Raw genomic sequence first — 26,054 nt, forward strand, 5'->3', positions numbered from 1 at the left:
AAAACAAGCTTTCATCATTTCAGAACAGTCCTGGAAGTTTGACTTTGAGTGTGGGAGAAGTCCTAATAAACCATTTTGGAAATTAGTGTCTCCAAGTGTTATAGCTTCCTGAAATGGGTTTCTAACACAATGGGATCAAAATAAGGTTATTTTAGGATAATATACTGTAAACTTAATTGTCTGATTTTCTACTTTGTCTATAAAGTGGCTTACAACAAGTTCTAATATAGAAAGGAGTTATAAAGGTTATCTGTAATGTTTATGAATTGTCATTTCTTGCCTTTTGTTAGGCTTTCAGCTTTATTCTGAAAAGGAGATTGTTGTTACACAAACTCAACTTGTTTTGGAGAGAATTTTAGGAAACCTAAGGGAGTTGGCATTTTATATCATTTTTGATGGGCAGTTTTTGAGTTTTCAGGGCAGAAGGACAAAGTATTTGGTGTGGAAAAGTTGTTACCACAGATTAAAGAATAAGACCAGGGCTTGCTGACGACAATAAATCTGTTAAAGAGTTTTGTAGGTTCCATATGGTAAAATTAGGTCTTGTGACTATAGAAACACCATGATATACAAGAAGAGTTCCAACATACATGTTATGGCTCATTTAATGGTATTAACTTTAAGTTGAAATTCGAATAACATGGAATTTGTGTAACGAGTATTGCATCATTTAAACACAAAATTGCTAAAGCTAGGTGTATCTGTATACTAAAACCCTTACGATGTCATTTTTAAGAGAATATCTTTAATATGTCAGTATGTATATTAATTGGTTGCTTTAATTGGAAGATCCAGGAATTAGGCTTCCACAGTTGCTTTAACACGTCATGAAAAATTAGAAAAGCATATGTACAAATTGTATTTCTCAGTTTTATTTAATATTTGGAATATACTTAGAGGAAAACCAGAAATAATGTTAAAGGTCATCTATAAAAATGGCAGAATACACTTTTCATTTCCACTCTAGAGCCCCATGTATATGTAATACAGTGTAGTTTGGGCAATTTTGGTTCATACCTCTAGCTCCTTTGCTTTTTCCCTTGAAATAGCAAAAATTCACATAAATTTGCAGAAATTAAGTTCTTAGGAGTTATTTAACAGTACTAAAGACAGGTTCTGTTGCCTTTTGGTGTCCTGCCTAACTTCAGGTACAGATAAACATGGAATTAAAAGACGAAAAGCCTTTATTGTAAAATTGTCATGTAACAAATCCTAGTTGATCTCTGGTTTCCTGGAGATTTATTTAGCATTTGGGAGAGGATCAACCAAGGGGCACAGCAAGCAGATACTGCAGTTAGTATTATTTTTCCCTTTTTTGCTTACTGTGTATCGATTAGTCTGTTTAAATTACTAGTACATTTTATGGTAAATTTGTTTGATTTATTTTACTTCCTTTTAGAATGGAAGCTCCTTGAAGGGCAGGGAAATCTGAGTAGGCAGGCATTTAAAAATACTCAAAATGCTGTTCAGTTGGGTGGAAGTTTAGTTTATTTGCCAAATTAGGCTTGTGACATGAGAACTTGAAAAAAGGAATCAAATATTTCGAATCATTTACTGCATAGAAAGCTTTTAAAAATGATCACAAAGTGCTAATGATTTAAGTAAATTAAGACGAAGATCCACATTTAAATTATCAATGTGATATTTAAAAAAAAATTGTCTTGAGTTAAGGGAACAGTTGGCCTTGTGACTTATAGACCATTTTTTATATGTTAAAATAACCCTGTGTGTGACTGTTTTCCTTATTTGAAATTAAGAAAAGGGTGCTCATAAGGCATCTTTAGCAGTGAACTTAACAAAATCCAGTGCATCAGTTTTCCTTTATGCTGATGTGTAGTTTAATCTGTGCTGCTGAACAAGACAGTATCAATCTATAAGCCCCCTGACTATAAGTTCTTTATGAGGTGAGGAGGGGGTACTTCAAGATGGAACTCTTTTGCTATTGAGGGTCTGGTTGATTTTGAGTCTCAAGTTTTTATAACGTTCTTTTGCATAGCAATTTGAAGGTGAGGGAATAATGATACTTGAGAAGAATCATGAAGCCTAGATAACTAAAAATGAGGTGTCGAAAGCAGCTATTTCTGAGAGTAGTGTATATTGCTTACTATATCTTAAAATAACTTGAGAAATGGTTACATAAATATGAATAGCCTTATATTTACCTACCAATTGATAGGTAGCTGAAATTCAATAACCTGAATAGTGAGGCCCTGAATTTAAGGCATTATTTCACTATATTATATATACCTTCTAATATCAGTAGTGTGAGTAAAAGTGGTATTTATGTTTATGCTTAGTTGATGTTTTAACTTGATCTTTTTTTAAAATCTAGAAGGACCTGTCTGTGGAGTCCACTCCCAGATATCTCCTCCCTTTAGTTCTCTTAAAATTTATTTAATTTTTTTAAAGAGATACGGTTGGCCGGGCGTGGTGGCTCATGCCCGTAATCCCAGCACTTTGGGAGGCCCAGGTGGACAGATCACCTGAGGTCAGGAGTTTGAGACCAACCTGGCACCTGACCAATATAGTGAAACCCTGTCTTTACTAAAAATAGTAATTAAAAAAAAAAGTCTGGAGAGTCAGGAGAATCGTGTGAACCCCAGAGGCGGAGGTTGCAGTGAACCGAGATCGTGCCACTGTACTCCAGCCTAGGTGACAGAGTGACTCCGTCTCAAAAAAAAAAAAAAAAAAAAAAAAGGTCTTGCTCTGTTATCCAGGCTGGAAGTCTACAGCACTGTCATAGCTCACTGCAGCCTCAAACTCCGGGGCTCAAGCAGTCCTCTTGCCTCAGGCTCCCAAAGTGCTGCGATTATAGGCATGAGCCGCTGTGCCTGGTATCTTGGTTACTTGAAATACACTTAAGCCTCTACTTATGAATTTTAGAATCTCTGTTTCTCATAAGATAAGTAAATAGTATAGTACACTGAGTAGTTTTCCTTCATTTTCCACTTGCTGTTAGGTATCCTTCCTTTCTTACTGTCAGGATTATAATACTTTAAAACTGATTACCTTATACTTGCCTCTAGACTAAAGAGAGGTGAAACAACATATATAATGTACTTACCCATCCTTGTCCATCACAGCAGTTTATTTTATATATGCATAGTCTTGCTCACTCTTGAATGCTAGAAATTTTAAAAGTTACCACTTATATGATGCATTGAAATATTACTTCACATCAGTTTTCTCTTTGTGCTTCTGATTTCCTTAGATGTTTGGTGATTCTTATCAAATAAGGAAATTAGGAAAACTGGTGTTGTCTACTGAGATGGCTTTCTGCAAGTTCTGTGTGTGTGAGAAAATGAGGACTAAGAGCCTTTATTTTTAGCTTTCGTGGGAGCATTGAGGCAAGTAGGGTACCCTCTCCAGTGTCAGAAGAGTTTTCAATTGCAGGAGTTCTGACCCCTCTCAAGGTTACTCACTTTGAGAAGGGAGGTAGACCCTAAAAGCAATTTTACCTATCAAGTCTCAGCCCTTTCACTCCTGCAAACTAGGAGGTCTTGCTTTTTCCTTCCCACTCATTCCTCTCATGGAAATTGGCTCCTGCTGTTTGTAGCAAAATTAATATGAGCCTCATTTCTTCATCTTTTGTATGAAGGAATATGAAGTTATCTTTTGTATCTAAATTGTGCAATTTAGTATAAAAGGTGCTAGTTTAAAAATAGAACTGGTAGTAAAACACAGTAGCATGGTCCATCTTCTGAATTAGGAGGTCTTAATCTGTATTATCACTTCCATATTGCTGCTAATTTAAAATATATTGTCTTGGAAAAGTCAGTAAGTCTTAAACTTGGGAAGAGAACGGGTACATAGAGGACATTTTGTGACTAAGGATGCAAATTTAGTGACATTCTTAATTGGGAAAAGCATTATTTTGGAAGACCTTTTTTGTTCTGTTGTTTTTGAGACAGGGTCTCTGTTGCCCAGGCTGGAGTGCAGTAGTGCAGTCATGGCTCACTGCAGCCTTAACCTCCCCGGCTCAAGCAGTCCTCCCACCTCAGCCTCCTAAATAGCTGGGACCATTGATGTGTGCCACAATGCCTGGCTTTTTTTTGTTTTTTGATTTTTTTTGAGACGCTCTTGTTGCCTAGGCTGGAGCGCAATGGTGTGATCTTGGCTCACTGCAACCTCCGCCTCCTGGGTTCAAGTGATTCTCCCAACACAGCCTCCTGAGTAGCTGGGATTACAGGTGCCCGCCAACCACGCCCAGCTAATTTATGTATTTTTAGTAGAGATGGGGTTTCACTACGTTGGCCAGGCTGGTCTTGAACTCCTGACCTCAGGTGATCTGCCCTCCTCAGCCTCCCAAAGTGCTGGGATTATAGGCGTGAGCCACCGTGCCTGGCCAATTTTTTTATTTTTTGGAGAGATGAGGTCTCCCTATGTTGCTGAAGCTGGTCTCGAACTGGGCTCAAGGGATCGTCCCACCTTGCCTCTCAGTGTGCTGGGGTTACAGGTGTGAGCCACTGCACCTGGCCTGAAAGGCCTTTTTGGAAATAGGTTCAGAAAATGTTTTCGCATTTAGTTTCTGAACATTTAAAACTAAACCATTGAGAATTTCTTTTTCCCCATTCTATTTAACAGTTTGCCTTTCTGTCTTGTTATTTTCAGCAAGGCAAAATTTTTGGCAGGTAATGCAACATCATTTCTTACTGTGGCAGGGATCTCAAACCTACCTTCCAGATTTGATGTTCTGGGGTTTGATGAGAGTCCAGGTTAATTTACTTCTGGAATATATTCTATACTTCTGTCAACTCAGTGATTAGGGAGTCTGATTTTCTACATAAAGGCAAGTCAAACTTCTTGAGTCACTTGGCTTCAAGATATTAAAACAGTTCTTAATTAGGTTTTGTGATATTAAATATTGACTGATACGAAGGAAGAAACTGACTTGCAGGGTTACTGGTACCAACAATCTTGGCTAATTTTTTTTTTTTTTTGAGACGGAGTCTCGCTCTGTCGACAGGCTGGGGTGCGATGGTGAGATCTCGGCTCACTGTAGCCTCTGCCTCCTGGGTTCAAGTGATTCTCCTGCCTCAGCCTCCCAAATAGCCGGGACTACAGCTCAGCTAATTTTTGTATTTTTAGTATAGACGAGGTTTCACCATGTTGGCCAGGCTGGTCTTGAACTCCTGACCTCAGGCCATCTGCCTGCCTTGGCCTTCCAAAGTGCTGGAATTACAGGTGTGAGCCACTGTGCCCAGCCTAATCTTGGCTGATTTTTCAGTGGTAACAGTATCTGGCCAGCCACACATACAAATGTACATACATTCATAGATATACACACACATAATAGGAAACTAAAGAGGGAAATAAATCATCTTTAGTAGACCTGGATCTTTCAGTTAAAATTTATGGACATAAAATGCTCTTAATTTCTTATACTCGTGTCTCTTATTCATATGGCTTTCCCATTCTAACAAGCCTGATCTGTCTTGTATATTCATTTTCCACATATATTTACAAAGGTGTAGGTTGGTGAAGTAAAATACTGTCTGTGCATTAATGTAGTTTCCTCATTTCAACGACTTAGGTAATTTTTTCAGTTCTAGATGAGACACTGAAAATCTCTTAATCATTGGGCCATTTGATGGAAGCAGCTATGTACAAACATTTAACCTCTGAGCCTGAGTTTCCTTGTAAAAGATATTTTTCCAGTCTCAATCATATCCTATGAATATAGGATTTGTAGGATCGTGTCTTTTTTTTTTTTTTTTTTTTTTGGAAAATTCTGCCTAGAGAACTTTTGACGTTATTTCATTCATGCTTTTATGTGGAGATTTATTTTCACAAAAGAATAAATGTGGCATTAAAAAGTAGACTTAATTCACCCTGTAATTTCTTACATGTGTGAACATTTGGTACATTATTTTTGTGACAGCTCTTTGAAATATGACTCTTGAAAGTTGAGGAAGCTAACACTGAAGCCTGTATATTCTTATATTCTGATTCTGAGGAGGAAAACTATCAAGCCCTCATTAGTCCACAAAGCATTATTCCAAGTTATTCCCAAACTTCCCTAAATTACCATGTTAATGCATGAATTGGGAGTTAACCCAAATCACATAGATGTTAGCTAATACATGAATGTACTTTGTGGTAGTAACACAATGTTAAAAAGTTTTAGAATAGGTGTTCATATATTCTATGTTTCTTAGTTTTGAAATTCTAGTCAAAATTCTCAATGCTAATAGATGAATGAATCTGATGAGGAAATACAAAACAGTCTAACTGCTAAACTAACCACCTCGATTTTATTTATGTTAATAATTGTTCTCTAACAATTACAGGGCCACCATATAGTCCAAAATAGCATCGATGTTCTGATTACCACTGACTCTACCCAAGTAAACTGTCTTTATGCTGAAAGCCCACATATTATCAGTAAAACATTTTATCGCACCTTTTCTAGTGAGCTTGGTGGTTTTGGAATGATGCTTCTTTTAAGTGGGTTTTCCTCTCCCTCCCTTTTTTTTTTTGAGACAGAGTCTCGCTCTGTTGTGCTCAGGCTGGAGTGCAGTGGCACTATCTTGGTTCACTGCAACCTCCATCTCCCGGGTTCAGGTGAGTCTCCCAAGTAGCTGGGATTACAACCACTATGCCTGGCTAGTTTCTTGTATTTTAAATAGAAACCATAAGTTTAGGTTTAAGTTTCACCATATTGGCCAGGCTGGTCTTGAACTCTCGCCTCAGGTGATCACCTGCCCGCCTCAGCCTCCCAAGGTGCTGTGCATGAGCCACTGCACCCGGCCTCCCCTCTTTTAAGAGTTGTTCACAGGATACCAGTGTCCCCATATGAAAATTATATATTTTAAAGATTTAACCCCTATGGCATTAATTACATTTACTTAACCTTGAAAAATCTTGGCACTTTGCCAGATTATTTCATCTTCCATCCTTGTTTTTATTTTCCTATTTTCTCTGTATACTTGTTTCCTTGATCACATCTACATTACAGTCCCATATCACATCTGTGTGGACTCCTGTTTTAGTGTCAGGGCTTCCTTGATCTCTGTTACGTGCAGTTTTGCATTTCAGCTGTCTGCTGAACACATTCAAGTGCTCTTCTCCATCAGCAACTGTCTTATTAATTTCTCATTTCATATCCAGTCACATTTGATTATTTACTTGAAGAGGCCTGAAATGTCCTGTGTCCAAGTCCTGCCAGTCCTTTAGGAAGTTCAGATCTGGCATAACTCCTTATAAATAAGTTAAACTTTTAAGTGGCACATTTAATTTTACTGGTTGTCTACATCTAGCTCCAGAGTCTACAACAGTATTGTCAAATAGAAATGAAATGCAAACCACATATGCAATTTAAAGTTTTATGGTTTGGCCCCAGTTCATCCTTCTAGTGTTATCTTCCATTAATACTGTCTATAAAGAAACTGCCTGCCTTGTGTTTCTTTGGCTCATCTCACAGTTTCTGATGTCTTGAATTCTGCCCCATTTTCTAAAACCAAAATAGGTTAAAGTCATCTTACTATAGGCACATTAGAACTACCAACATCGTATCCCTGAGGAATAAGTACAGTTTGGAGAACATTAAAAGTTTTGGCTTTGCCTTCTAGGGACAAATAAGGCTTTTTCTTCTTTTTGCTGATTTTTCTTCTTTTCTTGGTTTTGTTTTTTTGAGATGGAGTCTCGCTCTGTCACCCAGGCTGGAGTGCAATGGTGCGATCTTGGCTGACTGCAACCTCTACCTCCTGGGTTCAAGCTATTCTTCAGCCTCAGCCTCATGAGTAGTTGGGATTACAGGCATGTGCCACCACGCCCAGCTAATTTTTGTATTTTTTAGTAGAGACAGGGTTTTGCCATGTTGGCCAGGCCGGTCTCAAACTCCCGACCTCAGGTGATCCGCTCGCCTCAGCCTTCCAAAGTGCTGTGATTACGGGCATGCGCCACTGTACCCAGCCTTTATTGTGGTATAGGTTTGTGATACAAAAAATTTATCAACCTCTGCTTAAAGATAACTTCAGGAGCAAAAGTATAGTTTCACTATTGTTTTTTAGACAGGTCTTGCTCTGTTGCCCAGGCTGGGTTGAAGTGGCACCGTCTTGGCTCTCTGCAGCCTCCACCTCTGGGGCTCAAGGGATCCTCCCACCTCAGTCTGGGACCACAGGTGTGGGCCACCACACTCGGCTAATTTTTATTTTTTTTGAGGCAGAGTCTTGCTCTGTTGCCCAGGCTGGAGTGCAGTGGCATGATCTCAGCTCACTGCAACCTCTGCCTTCTGAGTTCAAGCGATTCTCCTGCCTCAGCCTCTCGAGTAGCTGGGACTATAGGTACTCGCCACCATGCTTGGCTAATTTTTGTATTTTTAGTAAAGATGAGGTTTCACCATGTTGCTCAGACTGGTCTGGAACTCCTGACCTCAAGTGATCTGCTGGTCTCAGCCTCCCAAAATGCTGGGATTACATGCATGCACCACTGTGCTTGGCCCCTAATTTTTGTTGTTGGTTTTTTTCATGTACAGAGGTTTCACCATGTTGCCCTAGGCTGAAAGTCACTGTTTTAAAACATGTGATGTCATTTGAAAATCTGATATTTCTACGCTTTGCAATAGCAGGAACCTTCAGAATCATTTAAATTATTACTGCTACCCTTACAGTTTATTTTTTGGCAGTGTGTATCTGGTAATTACAATCTTCTTTCCTCCACCATGGTAAATAATAGTTTCATATGTTGCTTTACATAGTAGAAAACACGATGGAACTTGGCAGAGGCTGAAGAGTAAATAGATTTAAACCAATTTAAAAATAATTGTGTTAACATCTGGAAACTCAGTACTTGCAATGGACTATCTAGATAGGGATATTTGTCATAGGTGTCTTAACTCTGAAGCTACTTAAATGCCCCACAAAAATTGCTCTAGTTCTGCCATCAGTGTTTCTGTGATCATTCTTAAAGCTTTCTTTTTAGCCACAAGAAATAACTGAAAGCTGATGTTTTTATATATAAGCATTTTTTTTTTTTTTTTTGGTAGTGATAGAACTGTTCTTTGAACATCTGGGGACAGCAGAGTTCTTAATTGTCTTGAGTACTTAAGGATATATCTTGAATTGTTTCACAAAATTGAAGACCATAGGCCATAACGCTAAAACTTCAGACTGTTTTAGAATCTTGTGTTCATGTGAGTTAAAGAAAAATTCCAATAGTAACTGTCTTTGAATATATAAGGGAAATTTTACAATAAATTTCAAAATTATTATTCAAGATTTATACTTAGATATATTATGTTGAGTTTATTTTCTGGAATCAGCTTACCAAAAGAGGAAAAGTTTAGTGAAGGTAAAAATTGATTTTAATTATTTGGTAGCAACCCTTACTAGTAGAGTAAGAGCTGAAGTACCAATATTAGTGATTTTCGCAGTTCTGAACCAAGCCTGGTTGCATGGTAGTTTTTAGGACAACAGCGAAGCGCTTTAATTTTTATGTTTTGGGAAATAGCTTGTGAGAGGTAAGAAGGATTGCAAAGTTTTTCCAAAATATTTTATGAAGTTATTGAAGTCAGTTGAAATCTGTATTTAAACATTTGAAGGGATATATAGTTAACATTTTTTAAATGAAAGGAAACCACTGTCTGCAGTTCAGAAATAAGATGGAGTGTTTTATTTATTTAAGGGGTAATTTTGAAAGTAAACAAAAGCATTGGCCTACAAGCCTACAAGAGAATGATGTTAGATTGTAAGTGCTTTTTCTAATCTTTAATATTCATCAACAGGTGAGTATATTTTCAGTTTCCAGGCAGTTATTAATTTACATTTTCTGAAATTATAACTAACTTCCTACTTCTCCAAAAGTGAGACTTAAGAGGATGGCTATTTCATCATAAATTAGAAAAATGACTACAAATATGAAATGGTTAAATTTTTTGGTACTAAGATAATGAGACCATCCAGAATTTTATGATCAAAACATGGCTTTTACCCAGGGAGTATCTGTAGTTGAGCCACTGGCTCTATAACGTTGTTAGTTATTTGTATCTTCCCAAAATGGAGGTTTTACCTCATGGCCGTAAAAATAAAAGAGGGTTAAATGTGAAAATAATAACTGCATTTTGAACATCTCAGACCCTCCACTCATAAAAATTACTTAATGTTCCTCTTCCTTGCATTACATACTTTCCATTGTAATAAGTTCCTGCTTTGAAAACCAAGGAAAGGAACATTTTTTGAAGAAGACAGTTCAGTGGCTTCTTTAACAGGTGTTTTATCCAGAGGTTGATCTGTAGGGATAGGTTGTAGGGGAGAAGAGGGTGTTATGAAACATAAAATTAAGGCTGTAAAAATAACATTAGGGATGCCCCAAAAGGTGAAATATAAACCATTATTATTTGAGAAAAGGGAAAAACAGGGCTTTGAAAATGCCTGTCGTTTGATAGAAGGCGTCTGTAAGGGAGGGACAGAAATGGCTCCCAGGGGTACCATCTTCCCGATATACCTGTGCGATAAAAATAGTGACCCTCAGCACGTTAAAATGTGGTTTCCATTCAGGGTCATCAGAATTTAGGCCTAATTTCCGCAATTCAGGTATTCAGCATTACCTTGCAAAATTCTTGTACCAACATAAAAAGCATTTTGCTGGTGTGGTGGGGAGAATCAGGTTAAATTAAGTAGAAGCATTTTGGAAACTTTGCCTAGTACTTCATGACTTCTGAAAATTATAAGCGAAAACAGAGATAAGTCCTATTCTTTGCTCACATTATTTCCCACAGGCCTTTCCAGATCTTTATAGCTAAAAATTTCCCTTTTGCCATTAACTGTCATTAAAAAAAAAAAAAAAGATTACAATCTTTATGTATAAAACTGCTGCCCTTTATAACATTTTATGTGACTTGTTTGCTTCACTAGATTGTAAGCCTTTGGAGGTCAGAAAAAAATGCATCTAAATTAATTGTTATCTGCCACCACATCTAGCACAGTGCCTTACACTTATTTGCTATTCAATAAATATATTCATTAAAATAATGGACATATTACTGGATTGCAGTTTAATGTCTATGAGCCCTTTAAATGCATTATCAAATTTTAAACTTTTTATAGTTTGTCAGTGTACACCTAGCACATATGTGACCTTTGCAGCATTTATAAAAAAACACAATTGTACTGGCTGTCCACAGCTAGCAGAGTCTATAACAGCACTGTGTGGTAGAAATATAATGCAAGCTATATATGTAATTTTAAGGTTTCTAGCTACATGAAAGTAAAAATACATTTAGGCAATTATTTAATTGTAATTTAACATGTAATTTATACATATTAAATTACATTTTATATGTATAAATTTAATATGTAATTGCCTTAAAACATTTAATATGTAATTGCCTTAAAACTAACTTTAATTTACAATTAATACAGTTTTCATGCTAAGTCTTCGACATCTGATAGGTACTTTACACATCACGAGTTAACGAGCCACATTTCAAGTGCTCAGTGGCCACATGTGGCTTCTGACTATTGTATTGGACAGTGCAGATGTAGAACTTTAGCGTAGGCAGTCAGCCTTTCTGGATCTCAGTTTTCCTAGAAATCAGGTATTTAATATGTCATTTTCATTTTAGGTTGTTGTAATCCAAATAAAAACTAATTGGTTTAGCTCATTGTCATATTTATAAAGCCATAAAATTTGAAAAAAATTTTTGTATTAACCATTGTACAGATATTTAACAGGCACTTTGCAACTTTCCACGCATTTTAGGGCCCCCCCCGACCCCGGTCAATTTTATGAAGATAGCTCTGTTTTAGAGTTGAGGTTGGAGTGAGATAGATCAAGTTAATCTTGCTAACATGTTGCTAGTAGGAGACAGAGCTAGTTTCAGAACCAGGGTTGATTGTGGATATTCCATATAACCTCTTGAAAGTTCAAAACTTAACAAGGTTGGGGAAAAAGTTATGAGCTCTGTGTGTGTAAAGGTGGATTCTACACCATAGGCTAAAGACATTTAATGAAATAGAGGTTATTTCCTTAGATGAGATCCGTAGCGACAAAAAAATTTAAGTTTCTTAATTTAGTTGTGGAAATTCTCTGCCATAAAGAATTTCCTTATAATGGCAGAAGTTTTTTATGTTTTTTTCCTTTTCTAATCATAAGAGCAATTTGGAAATTTAAATTGTCTGTTATCTAGTTAACTTATTCTAATTGCCTCTAAGAAATCAGATGGGAAATAAGTCTTTTAATTGGATATTGTAGTGATGTCTGATTTGAATAGAACTCAAAACATTTTGTCTTTAAAATATACTGGCTCTTGGTGAAAAGAGTAATTTCAAAATAAGGCTTTAAAAGGAAGCAAAAATTTTAAACAGAATAAAAGGCAACATAATTTACCAGACAAGTTAATAACTTACATTATTTGTCATGAGATTAGGTTTTTAAAAAGTAATTTACAAAAGTGTAAAGCATTCAAGTCCATAGGAGGCACTTGATTCATGTAGATCCACTCAACATACACCTCATATATTTTAGTATAAACAGGTAATTCAAAGACGCTTAAAAACTGCCAAAGTGAAATTAATAAATGTTTAAATATGTATCTAGAAACATTTTTAAAAAGTGGTAAGCTTTCCTGTGATGTTACACTGTAGTCTTTTAAATGGTTTAGCCACAAACGGAAAAGTGTATTTGTGATGTTTAGACAATACCTAATCGTGAGGATCAGTGAAATTGTTTACTTTTATACACCACTGTGGAATTGGTACCACCATTTTGCAAAGCAGTTTGACTATCAATAATATTTGTTTTTACCCTTTGACCCAGTAATTGTATTAAAGTTGATTCTAAATAATTAGAAATGTGCATAGGTTTATGATCAAGGATGGTATTATCAGTGGACTTTAGTGGTTAGCAATAATGGAACAAAGGATGGTACATTCTGATAAAGGAAAATAATGCATCATTAAAGATCCATGTTTTTGTAATACAGTAAAATATTCATGAAACTACATACACCATTAAAAAAATTTGTTTCCCCACTTTGAAGGGTAAGATCCTAGGAAAGAGAGATGACAGGCGCAGGCTCTGTCCTTAGAACGTGTTCAAATCCCGGTTTTGTTAGTTTTATGATCCTAAGTTCCTCTGTCTCAGTAATTTACCTGTATAATGATTGAAACTATACTACTGTACCTACACCATGGGTTGAATGCTTGAAGGTCAAATTAAAGTGCTTAGTGCCCCGCCTAAGTAAATTTTAGCGACAATAGTCTTCCTGCATCTCTCATTGTAGCGGACAATACAGAAATAAAAATTTAGAAATGTGATGAATTAGTAAAGGGAAAACCCCATGAGACTCTGTAAGAGGGATTTTACCTAATCTGCCAACCTGCCTCGTCCAAGCACTCGGATTTTGGTTGGGTTCCCGAAACCGGCGTGAATTGAGCTCTACCTTGCCCGTGAGCGCGCAAAAGATATTTTGTTGGTGGGGTGGCGGCCTGGTGAGTTGTATTCTTTATTCTAGGGCTGTTTTACTCGCCACCTACCTAGCCCCCAACACGCCCCCTTTAAAATACCGACTCAAAGGCATCCTCCCATCCCTCTCTCCCTTAAGCGTCACGCAAAGCTCGGACCTGCGCCGACCCGGAACCGAGTGTACCGTGGGGCGCGGAACGTTGCGGGGTCGGGGAAGCGCTATCACCCGCTCTATCCCTGTGCAGGTTCGTATCACGAAGACTACAGTTCCCAGCAGACTCCACGAGCTCCGGTTGCCCCTCAGGCAGCGCCCGGCGGCTACGGGAGGCTGTAGTTTCTTCTGGGCTCGCCACAACCTTCTTCCCTCTCCTCCGCAATACAGCAGTTACCGGGTCCTGGGGCTGTCCTTTGATTTCCGGAAATGGCCAGTCGCCAGTGTTGTCAGAGTTTCCACGGAAGACTGCGCGCTACTCCGGCCAGGAGGGCGGAGCGGCGAGACGCTAGAGGCCGTGCGCTGGGTGACGACTTCAGGCACGTTCTACGGCCGTTCATCTGGTCGGCTGGGGACGGCGGCCGCGCACGCGCGGCGGGGGGCATGGGGCGTGGGGCTGGGCCCAGCCGGACGCGACCGCAAGCTGCGGCGCCTGACTGCCGGTAGGCGGCTGTGTGTGTGCGCCGCCGAGTCGGTGGGGCGGGGACGCGAGGTGTGGATGGGGGCTCGCCTTGACCTCTGGCTTAGCTTGTAGCGCAGCCTCGGCCTCGCAGTTACGGAGATGGTGCCCTGGGTGCGGACGATGGGGGAGAAGCTGAAGCAGCGGCTGCGGCTGGACGTGGGACGCGAGATCTGCCGCCAGTACCCGCTGTTTTGCTTCCTGCTGCTCTGTCTCAGCGTCGCCTCCCTGCTTCTTAACAGGTAACGCCGCAGCGCGGAGCCGGGGCGGCGGCTTTTCTCCGAAGCTGCAGACGCCCGGCCCGTGCTGCTTAACCGTGCAGAAACCGCGTAGCTGCGGGACTGGGGTCCAGTGGGGAGCGCGAGCTCCGCAGAGGAGCGGCCTCGGGGAGCTCGTCCGAGCGTTGGGGCCGGAAGCACAGGCCGGTGGGGTGGGGTTGATTGCCTCCTTTCCCGAGGCTGCTTCGTCTCCTGAGCTACCTTTTTCTCATCCATTTCTCAAAACGAGTCCTTCATCTTCGTGGCTTTTCAAAAGTGAAATCCGTGTGTCGACTCAAATTGAGACTGTACAGAGACAGTCAAGTCAGCTGACGGAGGAGGGTTCGATCGTAGCTGCAATTTTAGGCAGAATCCGCACACCCCCAGCGCGTTCTTCCATCCCCCCCCAACTCCCCACACCCTCAGCTTGCAGCTGAAGCTTTTCCCTCAGTATTGTTGAATAAAACAGACGGCCATAAAGATTTGTTGGACAGAAATCAGAAAGCAAAGTGGTACCTGTCGCAACGTCCCTAGAATATTCTTAAGAGGACTTGATGCCCCCTCCCCCACCACAAAAAACCTGAAATATTCCGAAAGGTTAAAGTTGGTAAATTCAGTTGACATTTTGAAGTCAGAAGATTCTGCCCTCGAAAGAGACTTGTTTTCCTTAATTTTGCTGTTTCAAGAAATTGTTGCGATGCAATTGGTAGTAGAGGAGACTTTTCCATTAAAATTAACACCAGATTTGCTTTTGGTGGAAGAAAATCTGAGAGTTGTCATTGACAGCATCCGCATACTGTTTTCTCTGATGTTTTGAACAGGCAACCATTCTTACTCTTTATCTTAAGGTAGTTGATTCCCAAGGATAGCAACGGAGGAATGCACAAGGAGTTTGGTAACTTCATTTTTCTCCGGCATAACCGTTATTTGTGACTATGTTGAAGTTAGAGTTCTTCCCTAGAAATGGCCTTGCTTTCTTGTTGATTCTTGGTTTAAATATTATTGAGCTTAAATAGTAGTTGATGTTTTACTGAGAAGTGTGCTTTGTAATGGTGAGATGTTTGAACTGTAGAAGTGTGGGAGAAGTGGGATCCTTAACAGAGGGAAAACTAATTATTATTTGGTTTCTGTCATCTGGAAGATATTCCAAGCTAGGCTAACGGGTTTAGTACAAAAGAAATGTAAGCTTCATATGATTTTTATTCTATTTTTTTTGAGATAGGGTTTCACTGTCTTGCCCAGGCTGGAGTGCAGTGATGTGGTCTCGGCTCACTGCAACCGCCATCTCCCGGGTTCAAGTGATTCTCATGCCTCAGCCTCCAGAATAGCTGGGACTACAGGTGGGCACCACCATGCCTGGCTAATGTTTTTGTATTTTTAGTAGAGACGGGGGTTTCACCATGTTCGCCAGGCTGGTCTCGAACTGCTGATCTCAAGTGGTCCACCCAAAGTGCTGAGATTACAGGTGTGAGCCGCCGCACCCAGCCCATGTGATTTAACTTTTGTTCGTGGATTCTTACCTACCTCTTTTGGTAATTGGGTCAGTTTAGGTTTCTAAGGTAGGACAGCCTTCTAGTAGGAGCAGGTTGAACTAGATTTCTGAGGTCATCTACTTATGGTCATAACATTGAGTGTTATGTGTTATTAAAAAGTCATAGGATGCCATCTGATCTGTATACCATCTAACCTGTACCCTGTATTTCTTTTATGCAGAGAAGGTAGGAAATACACGTAAATGTTACTTGAGTGGTTGGGTTTATGAGTGAAGCTGTTTTTGCATATGTTTTGATGTTTTCCATTTATTCCTGCTGTAGTCAGCAAAAGTGATTTTAAATACTGTAGAACTGTCTTGAATAAAGCAATGATTATGTATCCCTTTTGCAGGAAAAATCTTTTGGAAGGTGCCGGATGGTGTATGTAGCATGCTTTTCAGTGTATATGTGTGATTAAAAAAGAAACTTATGTGTATATTCACGTACACACACACACACACACAGATGATAAGAGTATCTCTGAAATGTTGTTATACAAGAAAACATGGGCCCTTCTCAGATGCCAGATGAAATAAAAAATAATTTTATATGAAGTTGATCCTTGAACAGTGCAAAGATTAGGGCCACTGACCCCTATGAAGTCAGAAATCCGAGTGGAACACCATGGGATCCATACAAAGTACCACTAATGATACTGGGAGTACTCCCGAGAAGCAGAGAAAAGTAATGACATTACAGAAAAAGTGGAAATGCTTGATATGTACTACGAATTGAGGTTTGCAGCTGTTATTGCTTGCCATTTCAAGATAAATAAATCGAGTGTAAGGACCGTTGTGAAAAAAGAAAAGGAAATTCATGAAGCCGTTGCTGCAGCTATGCCAGCAGGTGTGAAAACTTTGTACTTTTTGCAAAATACCTTTTTATGTTGTATTGAAAATTTAGTTTTTATGTGGGGGCTGAATTACTATGAGAAAGGCGTACACATAGACTAATGCTATTCAAAAACAAGTGAAGTCATTGTATAACAGCTTAAAGCAAAAGGAAGGAGAAGGATCTAAAACTGGATAATTTAATGCCAGCAAAGGATAGTTTGATAATTTTAGGAAGAGGTCTGGCTTGAAAAATGTCAAGAGAACCAGAGAAAAAGCCTCTGCTGACCAAGAGGCAGCAGATGAGTTCCCAAACACCATTCAGAAAATCACTGAGGAGAGAGTATTAAATATATCTTCCTGAACGCGTGTTTTTTTTTTTTTTGTGAAAGCAAGTTTATTAAGAAAGCGAAAGATTAAAATGGCTACACCATAGGCAGAGCAGCCCTGAACAGGCTTTTAATGCTGATGAAAGTGACCTGTTTTGGAAAAAATGTCACAAAGGACATTTATTAGTAAGGAAGAGAAATGAGCACCAGGATTTAAGGCAGGAAGGTATACGCTAATTCTACTGTTTTATCTACATGCAGTTGGGTTCCTTGTCTATGAAGTGTCTAACCCCCTAGCTTTGAAGGAAAAAACTGGTAGTCTTTCGGTTATATAGGAAGGCCTGGACAACAAGAACCTTTCTTTCTGAATTAATTTCATTGATGCTTTGTCCCTGAAGTCAGGAAGTACCTTGCCAGCAGGGATTGCCTTTAAAAATTTTTTTGTTACTGGACTGTGCCCCTGGCCAACCAGAACCCCATTAGTTCAACACCAAAGGCATGGAAGTGGTCTACTTGTCCCCAGACACAATGTCTCTAATTCAGCCTCTAAATCCAGGGGATCATAAAGACCTTTAAGGCATTACACATGGTACTCTGTGGAAAGGATTGTCAGTGCTGTGGAAGAGAACTCCAGTAGAGAGCACATCATGAAAGTTTGGAAGGGTTACTCCATTGAAGATGCGGTCATTGTTATAGAAAAAGCCGTAAAAGCCATCAGGCTTGAAACAGTAAATTACTGGTGGAGAAACTACGCCCAGGTGTTGTGCATGACCTCACAGGATTTACAGCAGAGCCAATCAAGGAAATCGTGAAAGAGATTGTGGATATGACAAAAAGGTCTTTCAGGATAAGGATCTTGGAGAAATTCAAGAGCCAGTAGACATCACACCAGAGGAATTAACAGAATACAACTTGATAAAGATGAGTGCTTTGGAACCAGTGCTAGACAATGAGGAAGAAGACTTTGAAGAAACAGTGCCACAGGCCAAATGCAGTGGCTCATACCTGTAATCCCAGTGCTTTGGGAGGCCAAGGTGGATGGCTCACTTGAGCCCAGGAGTTCAAGCCTGGGTAACACAGTGAAACCCCATCTCTACAAAAAATACAAAAAATTTAGCTGGATTTGGAGGTACACATCTGTAGTCCCAGCTACTCGGGGGGCCGAGGTGGGGAAGATCAGTTGAGCCTGGGATGACAGAGTGAGACTCTCAAAAAAAAAAAAAAAAAAAAAAAGCAGTGGTGCCAGAACACAAACTGACAGTAGACAATCTGGCAGAAGGTTTTCAATTATCAAGACTGCTTTTGACTTCTTTTATGACATGGACCCTTCTATGATACTGGCACTGAATCTAAAGCAAGTGGTAGAAGAAAGATCGGTACTATATAAAAATGTTTTTAGAGAAATGAAACAGCAAAAAAGTCGGGCAGAAATTATGATGTATTTCCATAAAATCGAGTATGCCTGCCATTTCTGCATCCCCCTCTACCTCTTTCGCCCCTGCAATTCCTCAGACAGCAAGATCAGCCCCTCCTCTTCAGCCTACCTAATGTGAAGACACTGAAGATGAAGACCTTTATGATGATCCACTTACACTTAATAGTAAATATATTTTCTCTTTCTTATGATATTCTTAATAGCATTTGTTTTCTCTAGCTTACATCATTGTAAGAATACAGTATATAATACATATACAAATTAAGTGCTAATCAACTGTTACTATATTGGTAAGGCTTTTGGTTAACAGTAGACTATTAGGAGTTAAGTTTTGGGGGAGGAAAAAGTTGTATGTGGATTGTTGACTGCAGGGAGACCAATGTTTCAATAATGTCTTTATCAGACTTAGGAATTAAAATTATATTAGCCCTTTTATTTATTTTTTTGAGATATTCTTACTCCATCACCCAGACTAGACAGTGGCATGATCTTGGCTCACTGCAACCTCCACCTCCTGGGCTCAAGCAGTCCTCCTACTTCAGCCTCCCAGTAACTGGGACTATAGGCTGAACTAATAATTTTTAAGTTTTTTTGTATACAGACGAGGTCTCACTATATTGCCCAGGCTGGTCCCAAAAACTCCTGACCTCAGGAGATGCACCTGCCTCTGCCTTCCAAAGTGCTGGGATTACAGGTGTGAGCTGTCATGCCTGGCCTAGCCCTTTAAATGAGCAGTTCCCCCGCCCCCACTGAAACAGTTTGTATAAGGTAGGTATCTATTTCGTGAAAGTTTGGTAAAACCATTTGGGCCAGGGGCCTTTTATTGGTAACCAGGATTCTAATCACTATTTTAATTTCTTTAATGATAATTGCTCTGTTCAAACTCTCTAGTTTTTCACTAACTAGTTGCCAGCATTTTTATCTTTTAAAAAATTTATTTAAGGTGGAATGTGGTGGCTCATGCCTGTAATTCTAGCACTTTGGGAGGCCAAGGTGGGAGGATCACTTGAGCCTAGAAGTTTGAGATCAGCTTGGGCTACATGGCGAAATCCCGTCTCTCCAAACAAGTAGTTGGGCATGGTGGTGTGTACCTGTAGTCCCAGCTACCCAGGTGGCTGAGGTGGGAGGATCACTTACTTGAGCCTAAGAGGTCGAGGCTGCAGTAAGCTCTGATCATGTACTTGCATTCCAGCCTGGGGTGACAGAGCGAGACTCTGTCTCAAAAAAAATTTTTAAAGTTATTTTCTATAGGTTTTCCATTTATTAATATATAGTTGTTCATAGTCTTATTTTTTATTTCAGTATAGCTATGGTTACTTTTTTCATTCTGTGTTTTATATATTTGTATCCTTGATCTATCTTGTTAGAAGTTTATCTTTTTAATTAACTTTTGATTTTGAAAATTTCCAAGCATACATAAGAGAGTGTAAAATACTTGCAAGCACCCATTACTCAACTTTAACAACTATCCATATTTTGCCATATTTTTTTTTTTGGCGTAATCTTTTTAAGAAACGTCTTGTAGAGTGGGTGAGGTGGCGCATGTGTGTAATTCTAGCTCTCCGGGAGGTGTAGGTGGGAGGATCACTTGAGGCCAGGAGTTAGAGACGAACCTGGGCAACATAGAAAAATGCTATCTCTCTCTCTCTCTCTCTCTCTCTCTCTCTCTCTCTCTCTCTCTCTTTTTGAGATGGAGTCGCACTTTGTCGCCTAGGCTGGAGTGCAGTGGCAGGATCTTGGCTCATTGCAATCTCCACCTCCTTGGTTCAAGGGATTCTTGTGCCTCAGCGGCCCATGTAGCTGGGATTACAGACGTGCACCATCATGCCTGGCTAATTTTTGTGTTTTTACTAGACTCCCAACATGGGGTTTTGCCATGTTGGCCAGGCTGGTCTCAAATTCCTGACCTCAAGTGATCTGCCCACCTCAGCCTCCCAAAGTGCTGGAATTACACACCTGGCCAGAAAGACCCTGCCTCTACCAAAAAAGAAAAAGAAAAAGAATGAAAAAATAGCCAGCCTATGGTCCTAGCTACTTGGGAGGCTTAGGTGGGAGGATTGCTGGAGCCAAGAGTTCAAGGCTACAGTGAGATATGATTGTGCCCCGACACTCCAGCCAGGGTGACAGAGCAAGACCCTGTCTTTATAAAAGATAGAAATAAAAAAAAAAATCACTTCTATATAAAACTGTATTACAAAATTAACAATAATTGGTTAATACCATCTAATAACTACTCCATAATAAAATTTTCCTTGTTGAGTAAAAATGTATAGTGCAGTTGTTCTAATTGATATCTAAACAAGTTCTACTCCTATTTGGTTGCTACATCTCAAGCTTTTCTAAATGTCTTATCATCTAGAATAAGGGTTGACACATTTTTTTCTGTAAAGTGTTAGGTAGTAAACATTTTAGGCCTTGTATACCATGCTAGGTCTCTGTTGCGTATTCTTCTTTTTAAAAAACCCTTTAAAAATGTAAAACCTTTCTTAGTATGAGGGGTATACAAAAACAGGTATACTTTGGCCCACAGGCCATCATTTGTCAACTGCTGATCTGGAAGGTCCCTCCTCACCTTTTCTTTCTCCTTCACATTGACTCGTTGAGGAAACTGGATCATTTGTTCACATTCTGGATTTTGTTGATGGTTTCCTTGTAGTGTCTTGTGTTTTAATCCTCACATTTGTATTTTTGGTAGTCAGAGTGTTTGATCTATAGGCTCAATTGGATGTAGTTTTTTTTCTTTTTTTTTCCCGTGGGGGGAGTGGTGCAAGTGGGGGAGTGGTGCAAGAAGACTTTAGTGATGCCATGTACATTCCATTGCATCACATCAGTGGATATGTAAGATGGGGTTGCTTCATTTTTAATGGATTCAGTTAATGTCAGCTGGTAATGTGTCCAACAAACTTACTCTTTGGTTTTACCATTTATTTATTTCCTGAATCAGTTACTTAATTATGGGTTACAACACGGTTATTCTCTAATTCTTTCATTTCTTCTGTATTTTTAAGTTTGAATTCTTTTTTGTAGAATTGCTTTACTCCATCCATTAGGTCTATTTAGTTATTCTGATAGGCAGTTCAAATTGGAAAAGTAGGATAAATGATTATTCTTTATCAATTTTTAGAGTAATAATTGGTACCCTACTAACCTCCCTTAGTATCCAGTTAGAAGTTTGGTTGTTTTATTAATTTTTCCAAAGAATTAGCTTATATTTTGTTAATTTGTCATTGTTGTCTATTTTGTTGATTTCTGCTCTTGACTATTTCCTTCCTTTTTGTGTGATTGGATTTATTGGTTTCCCCCCAAGTTTCTGAATGCTTAGCTTATTGGTTTTCAGTGGTTTTTGTTGTTGTTGTTGTTTGTTTTTTTTTCATTATACTTTAAGTTCTGGGATACATGTGCAGAACGTGCAGGTTTGTTACGTAGGTATACACATGCCATGGTGGTTTGCTGCATCTATCAACCCATCATCGACATTAGGTATTTCTCCTAATGCTATCCCTCCTGTAGTTCCCTGCTCCCCAACAGGCCCTTGTTTGTGATATTCCCCTCCCCTGTGTCCATGTGTTCTCATTGTTCAACTCCCACTTACGAGTGAGAACATGTGGTGTTTGGTTTTCTGTTCCTGTGTTAGTTTGCCGAAAATGATGGTTTCTAGCTTCATCCATGTTCCTGAAAAGGACATGGAACTCATCCTTTTTTATGGCTGCCTAGTATTTCATGGTGTATATGTGCCACATTTTCTTTATCCAGTCTATCATTGATGGGCATTTGGGTTGGTTCCAAGTCTTTGCTATTGTGAATAGTGCTGCAGTAAACATACGCGTGCATGTGTCTTTATAGTAGAATGATTTATAATCCTTTGGGTATATACCCAGTAATGGGATTGCTGGGTCAAATGGTATTTCTAGTTCTAGATCCTTGAGGAATCGCCACACTGTCTTCCACAATAGTTGAACTAATTTACACTCCCGCCAGCAGTGTAAAAGTGTTCCTGTTTCTGCACATCCTCTCCAGCATCTGTTGTTTCCTGACTTTTTAATGATTGCCATTCTAACTGACCTGAGATAGTATCTCATTGTGGTTTTGATTTGCATTTCTCTAATGACCTGTGATGATGAGCTTTTGTTCATATGTTTGTTGGCTGCATAAATGTCTTCTTTTGAGAAGTATCTGTTTGTATCCTTTGCTCACTTTTTGATGGGGTTGCTTGTTTTTTTCTTGTAAATTTGTTTAACTTCCATGTAGATTCTGGATATTAGCCCTTTGTCAGATGGATAGATTGCAGAAATTTTCTCCCATCCTGTAGATTGCCTGTTCACTCTGATGATAGTTTCTTTTGCTGTGCAGAAGCTCTTTAGTTTAACTAGACCCCATTTGTCAATTTTGGTGTTTGTTGCCACTGCTTTTGGTGTTTTAGTCATGAAGTCTTCGCCCATGCCTATGTGCGGCATGGTATTGCCTAGGTTTTCTTTTAGGGTTTTTATGGTTTTAGGTCTTACATTTAAGTGTTTAATCCATCTTGAGTTAATTTTTGTATAAGGTATAAGGAAGGGGTCCAGTTTCAGTTTTCTGTGTATGACTAGCCAGTTCTCCCAACATGATTTATTAAATAGGGAATCCTTTCCCCATTTCTTGTTTTTGTCAGGTTTGTCAAAGATCAGATGGTTGTAGATGTGTGGCATTATTTCTGAGGCCTCTGTTCTGTTCCATTGGTCTGTATCTCTGTTTTGGTACCAGTACCATGCTGTTTTGGTTATGGTAGCCTTGTAGTATAGTATGAAGTTAGGCAGTGTGATGCCTCCAACTGTGTTCTTTTAGCTTAGGATTGTCTGGCTATATGGGCTCTTTTTTGTTTCCATATGAAATTTAAAGTAGTTTTTTTCTAATTCTGTTAAGAAAGTCAATGGTAGCTTGATGGGGATAGGATTGAATCTATAAATTACTTTGGGCAGTATGGTCATTTTCACGATATTGATTCTACCTATCCATGAGCATGGAATGTTTTTGCATTTGTTTGTGTCCTCTCATATTTCCTTGAGCAGTGGTTTGTAGTTCTTCTTGAAGAGGTACTTCACATCCCTTGTAAGGTGGATTCCTAGGTATTTTATTCTCTTTGTAAAAATTGTGAATGGGAGTTCACTCATGATTTGGCTCTCTGTTTGTCTATTACTGGTATATAGTAATACTTGTGATTTTTGCACATTGATTTTGTATTCTGAGACTTTGCTGAAGTTGCTTATCAGCTTTAGTTGATTTTGGGCTGAGACGATGGTGTTTTCTAAATATACAATCATGTCATCTGCAAACAGAGGCAATTTGACTTCGTTTCTTCCTATTTGAATACCGTTTATTTCTTTCTCTTGCCTGATTCCCCTGGCCAGAACTTCCAATACTATGTTGAATAGAAGTGGTGAGAGAGGGGATCCTTGTGTTGTGTCGATTTTCAAGGGAATGCTTCCAGTTTTTGCCCATTCAGTATGATAATGGCTGTGGGTTTGTCATAAATAACTCTTACTATTTTGAGATACATTCCATCAATACCTAGCTTATTGAGTTTTTAGCATGAGGGGGTGTTGAATTTCATCAAATGCCTTTTCTGCATCTAGTGAGATAATCATGTGGTTTTTGTGATTGTTTCTGTGTATGTGATGGATTATGTTTATTGATTTGTGTATGTTGAACCAGCCTTGCATTCCAGGGATGAAATTGACTTGATCATGGTGGATGTGCTGCTGGATTCGGTTTACCAGTATTTTTTTAAGGATTTTTGCATCAATGTTCATTAGGGATATTGGCCTGAAATTTTGTTTTTTTGTTGTATCTGCCAGGTTTTGGTATCAGGATGATGCTGGACTCATAAAATGAGTTTGGGAGGAATTCCTGTTTTTCTGTTGTTTGGAATAGTTTCAGAAGGAATGGTACCAGCTCCTCTTTGTACCTCTGGTAGAATTTGGCTGTGAATCATCTGGTCCTGGGCGTTTTTTGGTTGGTAGGCTGTTACTGCCTCAATTTCAGAACTTGTTATTGACTTATTCAGGGATTTGATTTCTTCCTGGTTTAGTCTTGGGAGGGTATCCAGGAATTTATCCATTTCTTCTAGATTTTCTGGTTTGAGTAGAGGTGTTTATAGTATTCTCTGATAGTAATTTGTGTTTCTGTGGGATCAGTGGTGATATCCCCTTTATCATTTTTTATTGTGTCTATTTGATTTTTCTCTCTCTTCTTTATTAGTCTGATTAGCGGTCTATTTTGTTAATCTTTTCAAAAAAAAAAAAAAAACCCAAAAAACCAGCTCCTGCATCCGTTGCTTTTTTGAAGGTTTTGTGTGTGTGTGTGTGTATGTCTGCCTGTCTGTCTCCTTCAGTTCTGGTTTTCAGTGTTCTTTATGACTGATGAATATAGGGTTTTTCCCTTTTCTTTCCGATTGAAGAGCTACCTTTAATATTTCTTGTAGAGTAGATCTGGTATTCATGAAATCCCTCGACTTTTGTTTGCCTGGGAAAGTCCTTATTTCTCCTTCATGTTTGAAGGATATTTTTGCTGGAAATACTATTCTAGGGTGAAAGTTTTTATCCTTCAGCACTTTAAATGTGTCATGCACTTTATGTCATATGTCTTTCCTGGCCTGTAAGGTTTTCAGTGAAAAATCTGGTGCCAGATGCATTGGAACTCTATTGTATGTCATTTGTTTCTTTTTTCTTGGTGCTTGTAGGATCTTTTCTTTATCCTTGACCTTTGGGAGTTTAATTATTACATTCCTTCAGATAGTCTTCCTTAGGTTAAATCTGCTTGGCGTTCTTAATCTTCTTGTACTTGAATATTGATACCTTTCTCTATGTTTGGGATGTTCTCTGTTATTATCCCTTTGAATAAACTTTCTACCCTGCTCTCTCTACCTCCTCTTTAAGGCCAGTAACTCTTAGATTTGCTCTTTCAAGGCTACGTTTTTGATCTTGTAGATGTGTTTTGTTATTTTGTTCTTTTGTCTTTTCTGTGTATTTTCAAATAGTCTGTCTTCAAGGTTAGTAATTCTTTCTACTACTTGATCACTTGTACTATTGAGACTCTAATGCATTCTTCTGTATGTCAGTTGCATTTTTGGACTCCAAAATTTCTGCTTGATTCTTTTTTTTCAATTTCTTTGTTAAATTTATCTGATAGGATTCTTTATTCTTTCTCTGTGTTATCTTGAATTTCTTTGAGTTTCCTTAATACAGCTATTTTGAATTCTCCATCTGAAAGGTCACATATCTTTGTTTCTCCAGGATTGGTCCCTTGTGCTTTATTTAGTTTGGTGGGCCGTGTTTCCGTGCATGGTCTTGATGCTTGTGGATGTTTTTCAGTGTCTGGGTATTGAAGAATTATTTGTTGTAGTGTTTGCATTCTGGGCTTGTTTGTATCCTGTCCTTGGGAAGCCTTTCCTGATATTTGAAGGGACTTGGGTATCATCTACATTTTTGGTCACCGCAGCCATATTTGCATTAAGGGGTAATGCAAGCCCAGTAACGCTGTGGTTCTTGCAGAGTCACAGAGCTACCTCCTTGGTGGTCTTGGATAAGATCTGGGAGAATTCTCTGGATTACAAGGTAGAGT

At 38.9% G+C, this 26,054-nt stretch overlaps 1 protein-coding gene across 8 annotated transcripts in view; it reads left to right on the top strand.

Annotated features, from left to right (window-relative positions):
- Positions 1-14,014: 14,014 nt before the first annotated feature.
- The window catches only part of SNX14 (sorting nexin 14), a 108,604-nt gene continuing 96,564 nt past the window's right edge, over positions 14,015-26,054 (top strand). For 4 of the 8 annotated variants that reach the window (XM_038002236.2, XM_038002238.2, XM_038002237.2 and 1 more), the window contains exon 1: positions 14,016-14,317. In XM_038002236.2, coding sequence (XP_037858164.1) covers positions 14,178-14,317 — 140 coding nt within the window. In that variant the 5' untranslated portion in view covers positions 14,016-14,177. Of the gene's footprint in view, positions 14,318-26,054 lie in introns of all 8 variants that reach the window. The other 4 variants (XM_038002232.2, XM_038002235.2, XM_038002233.2 and 1 more) reach the window with 2 other exon arrangements.

Source organism: Chlorocebus sabaeus, chromosome 13 (assembly GCF_047675955.1).
Source record: "Chlorocebus sabaeus isolate Y175 chromosome 13, mChlSab1.0.hap1, whole genome shotgun sequence".
NCBI classification, from domain to species: domain Eukaryota; kingdom Metazoa; phylum Chordata; class Mammalia; order Primates; family Cercopithecidae; genus Chlorocebus; species Chlorocebus sabaeus.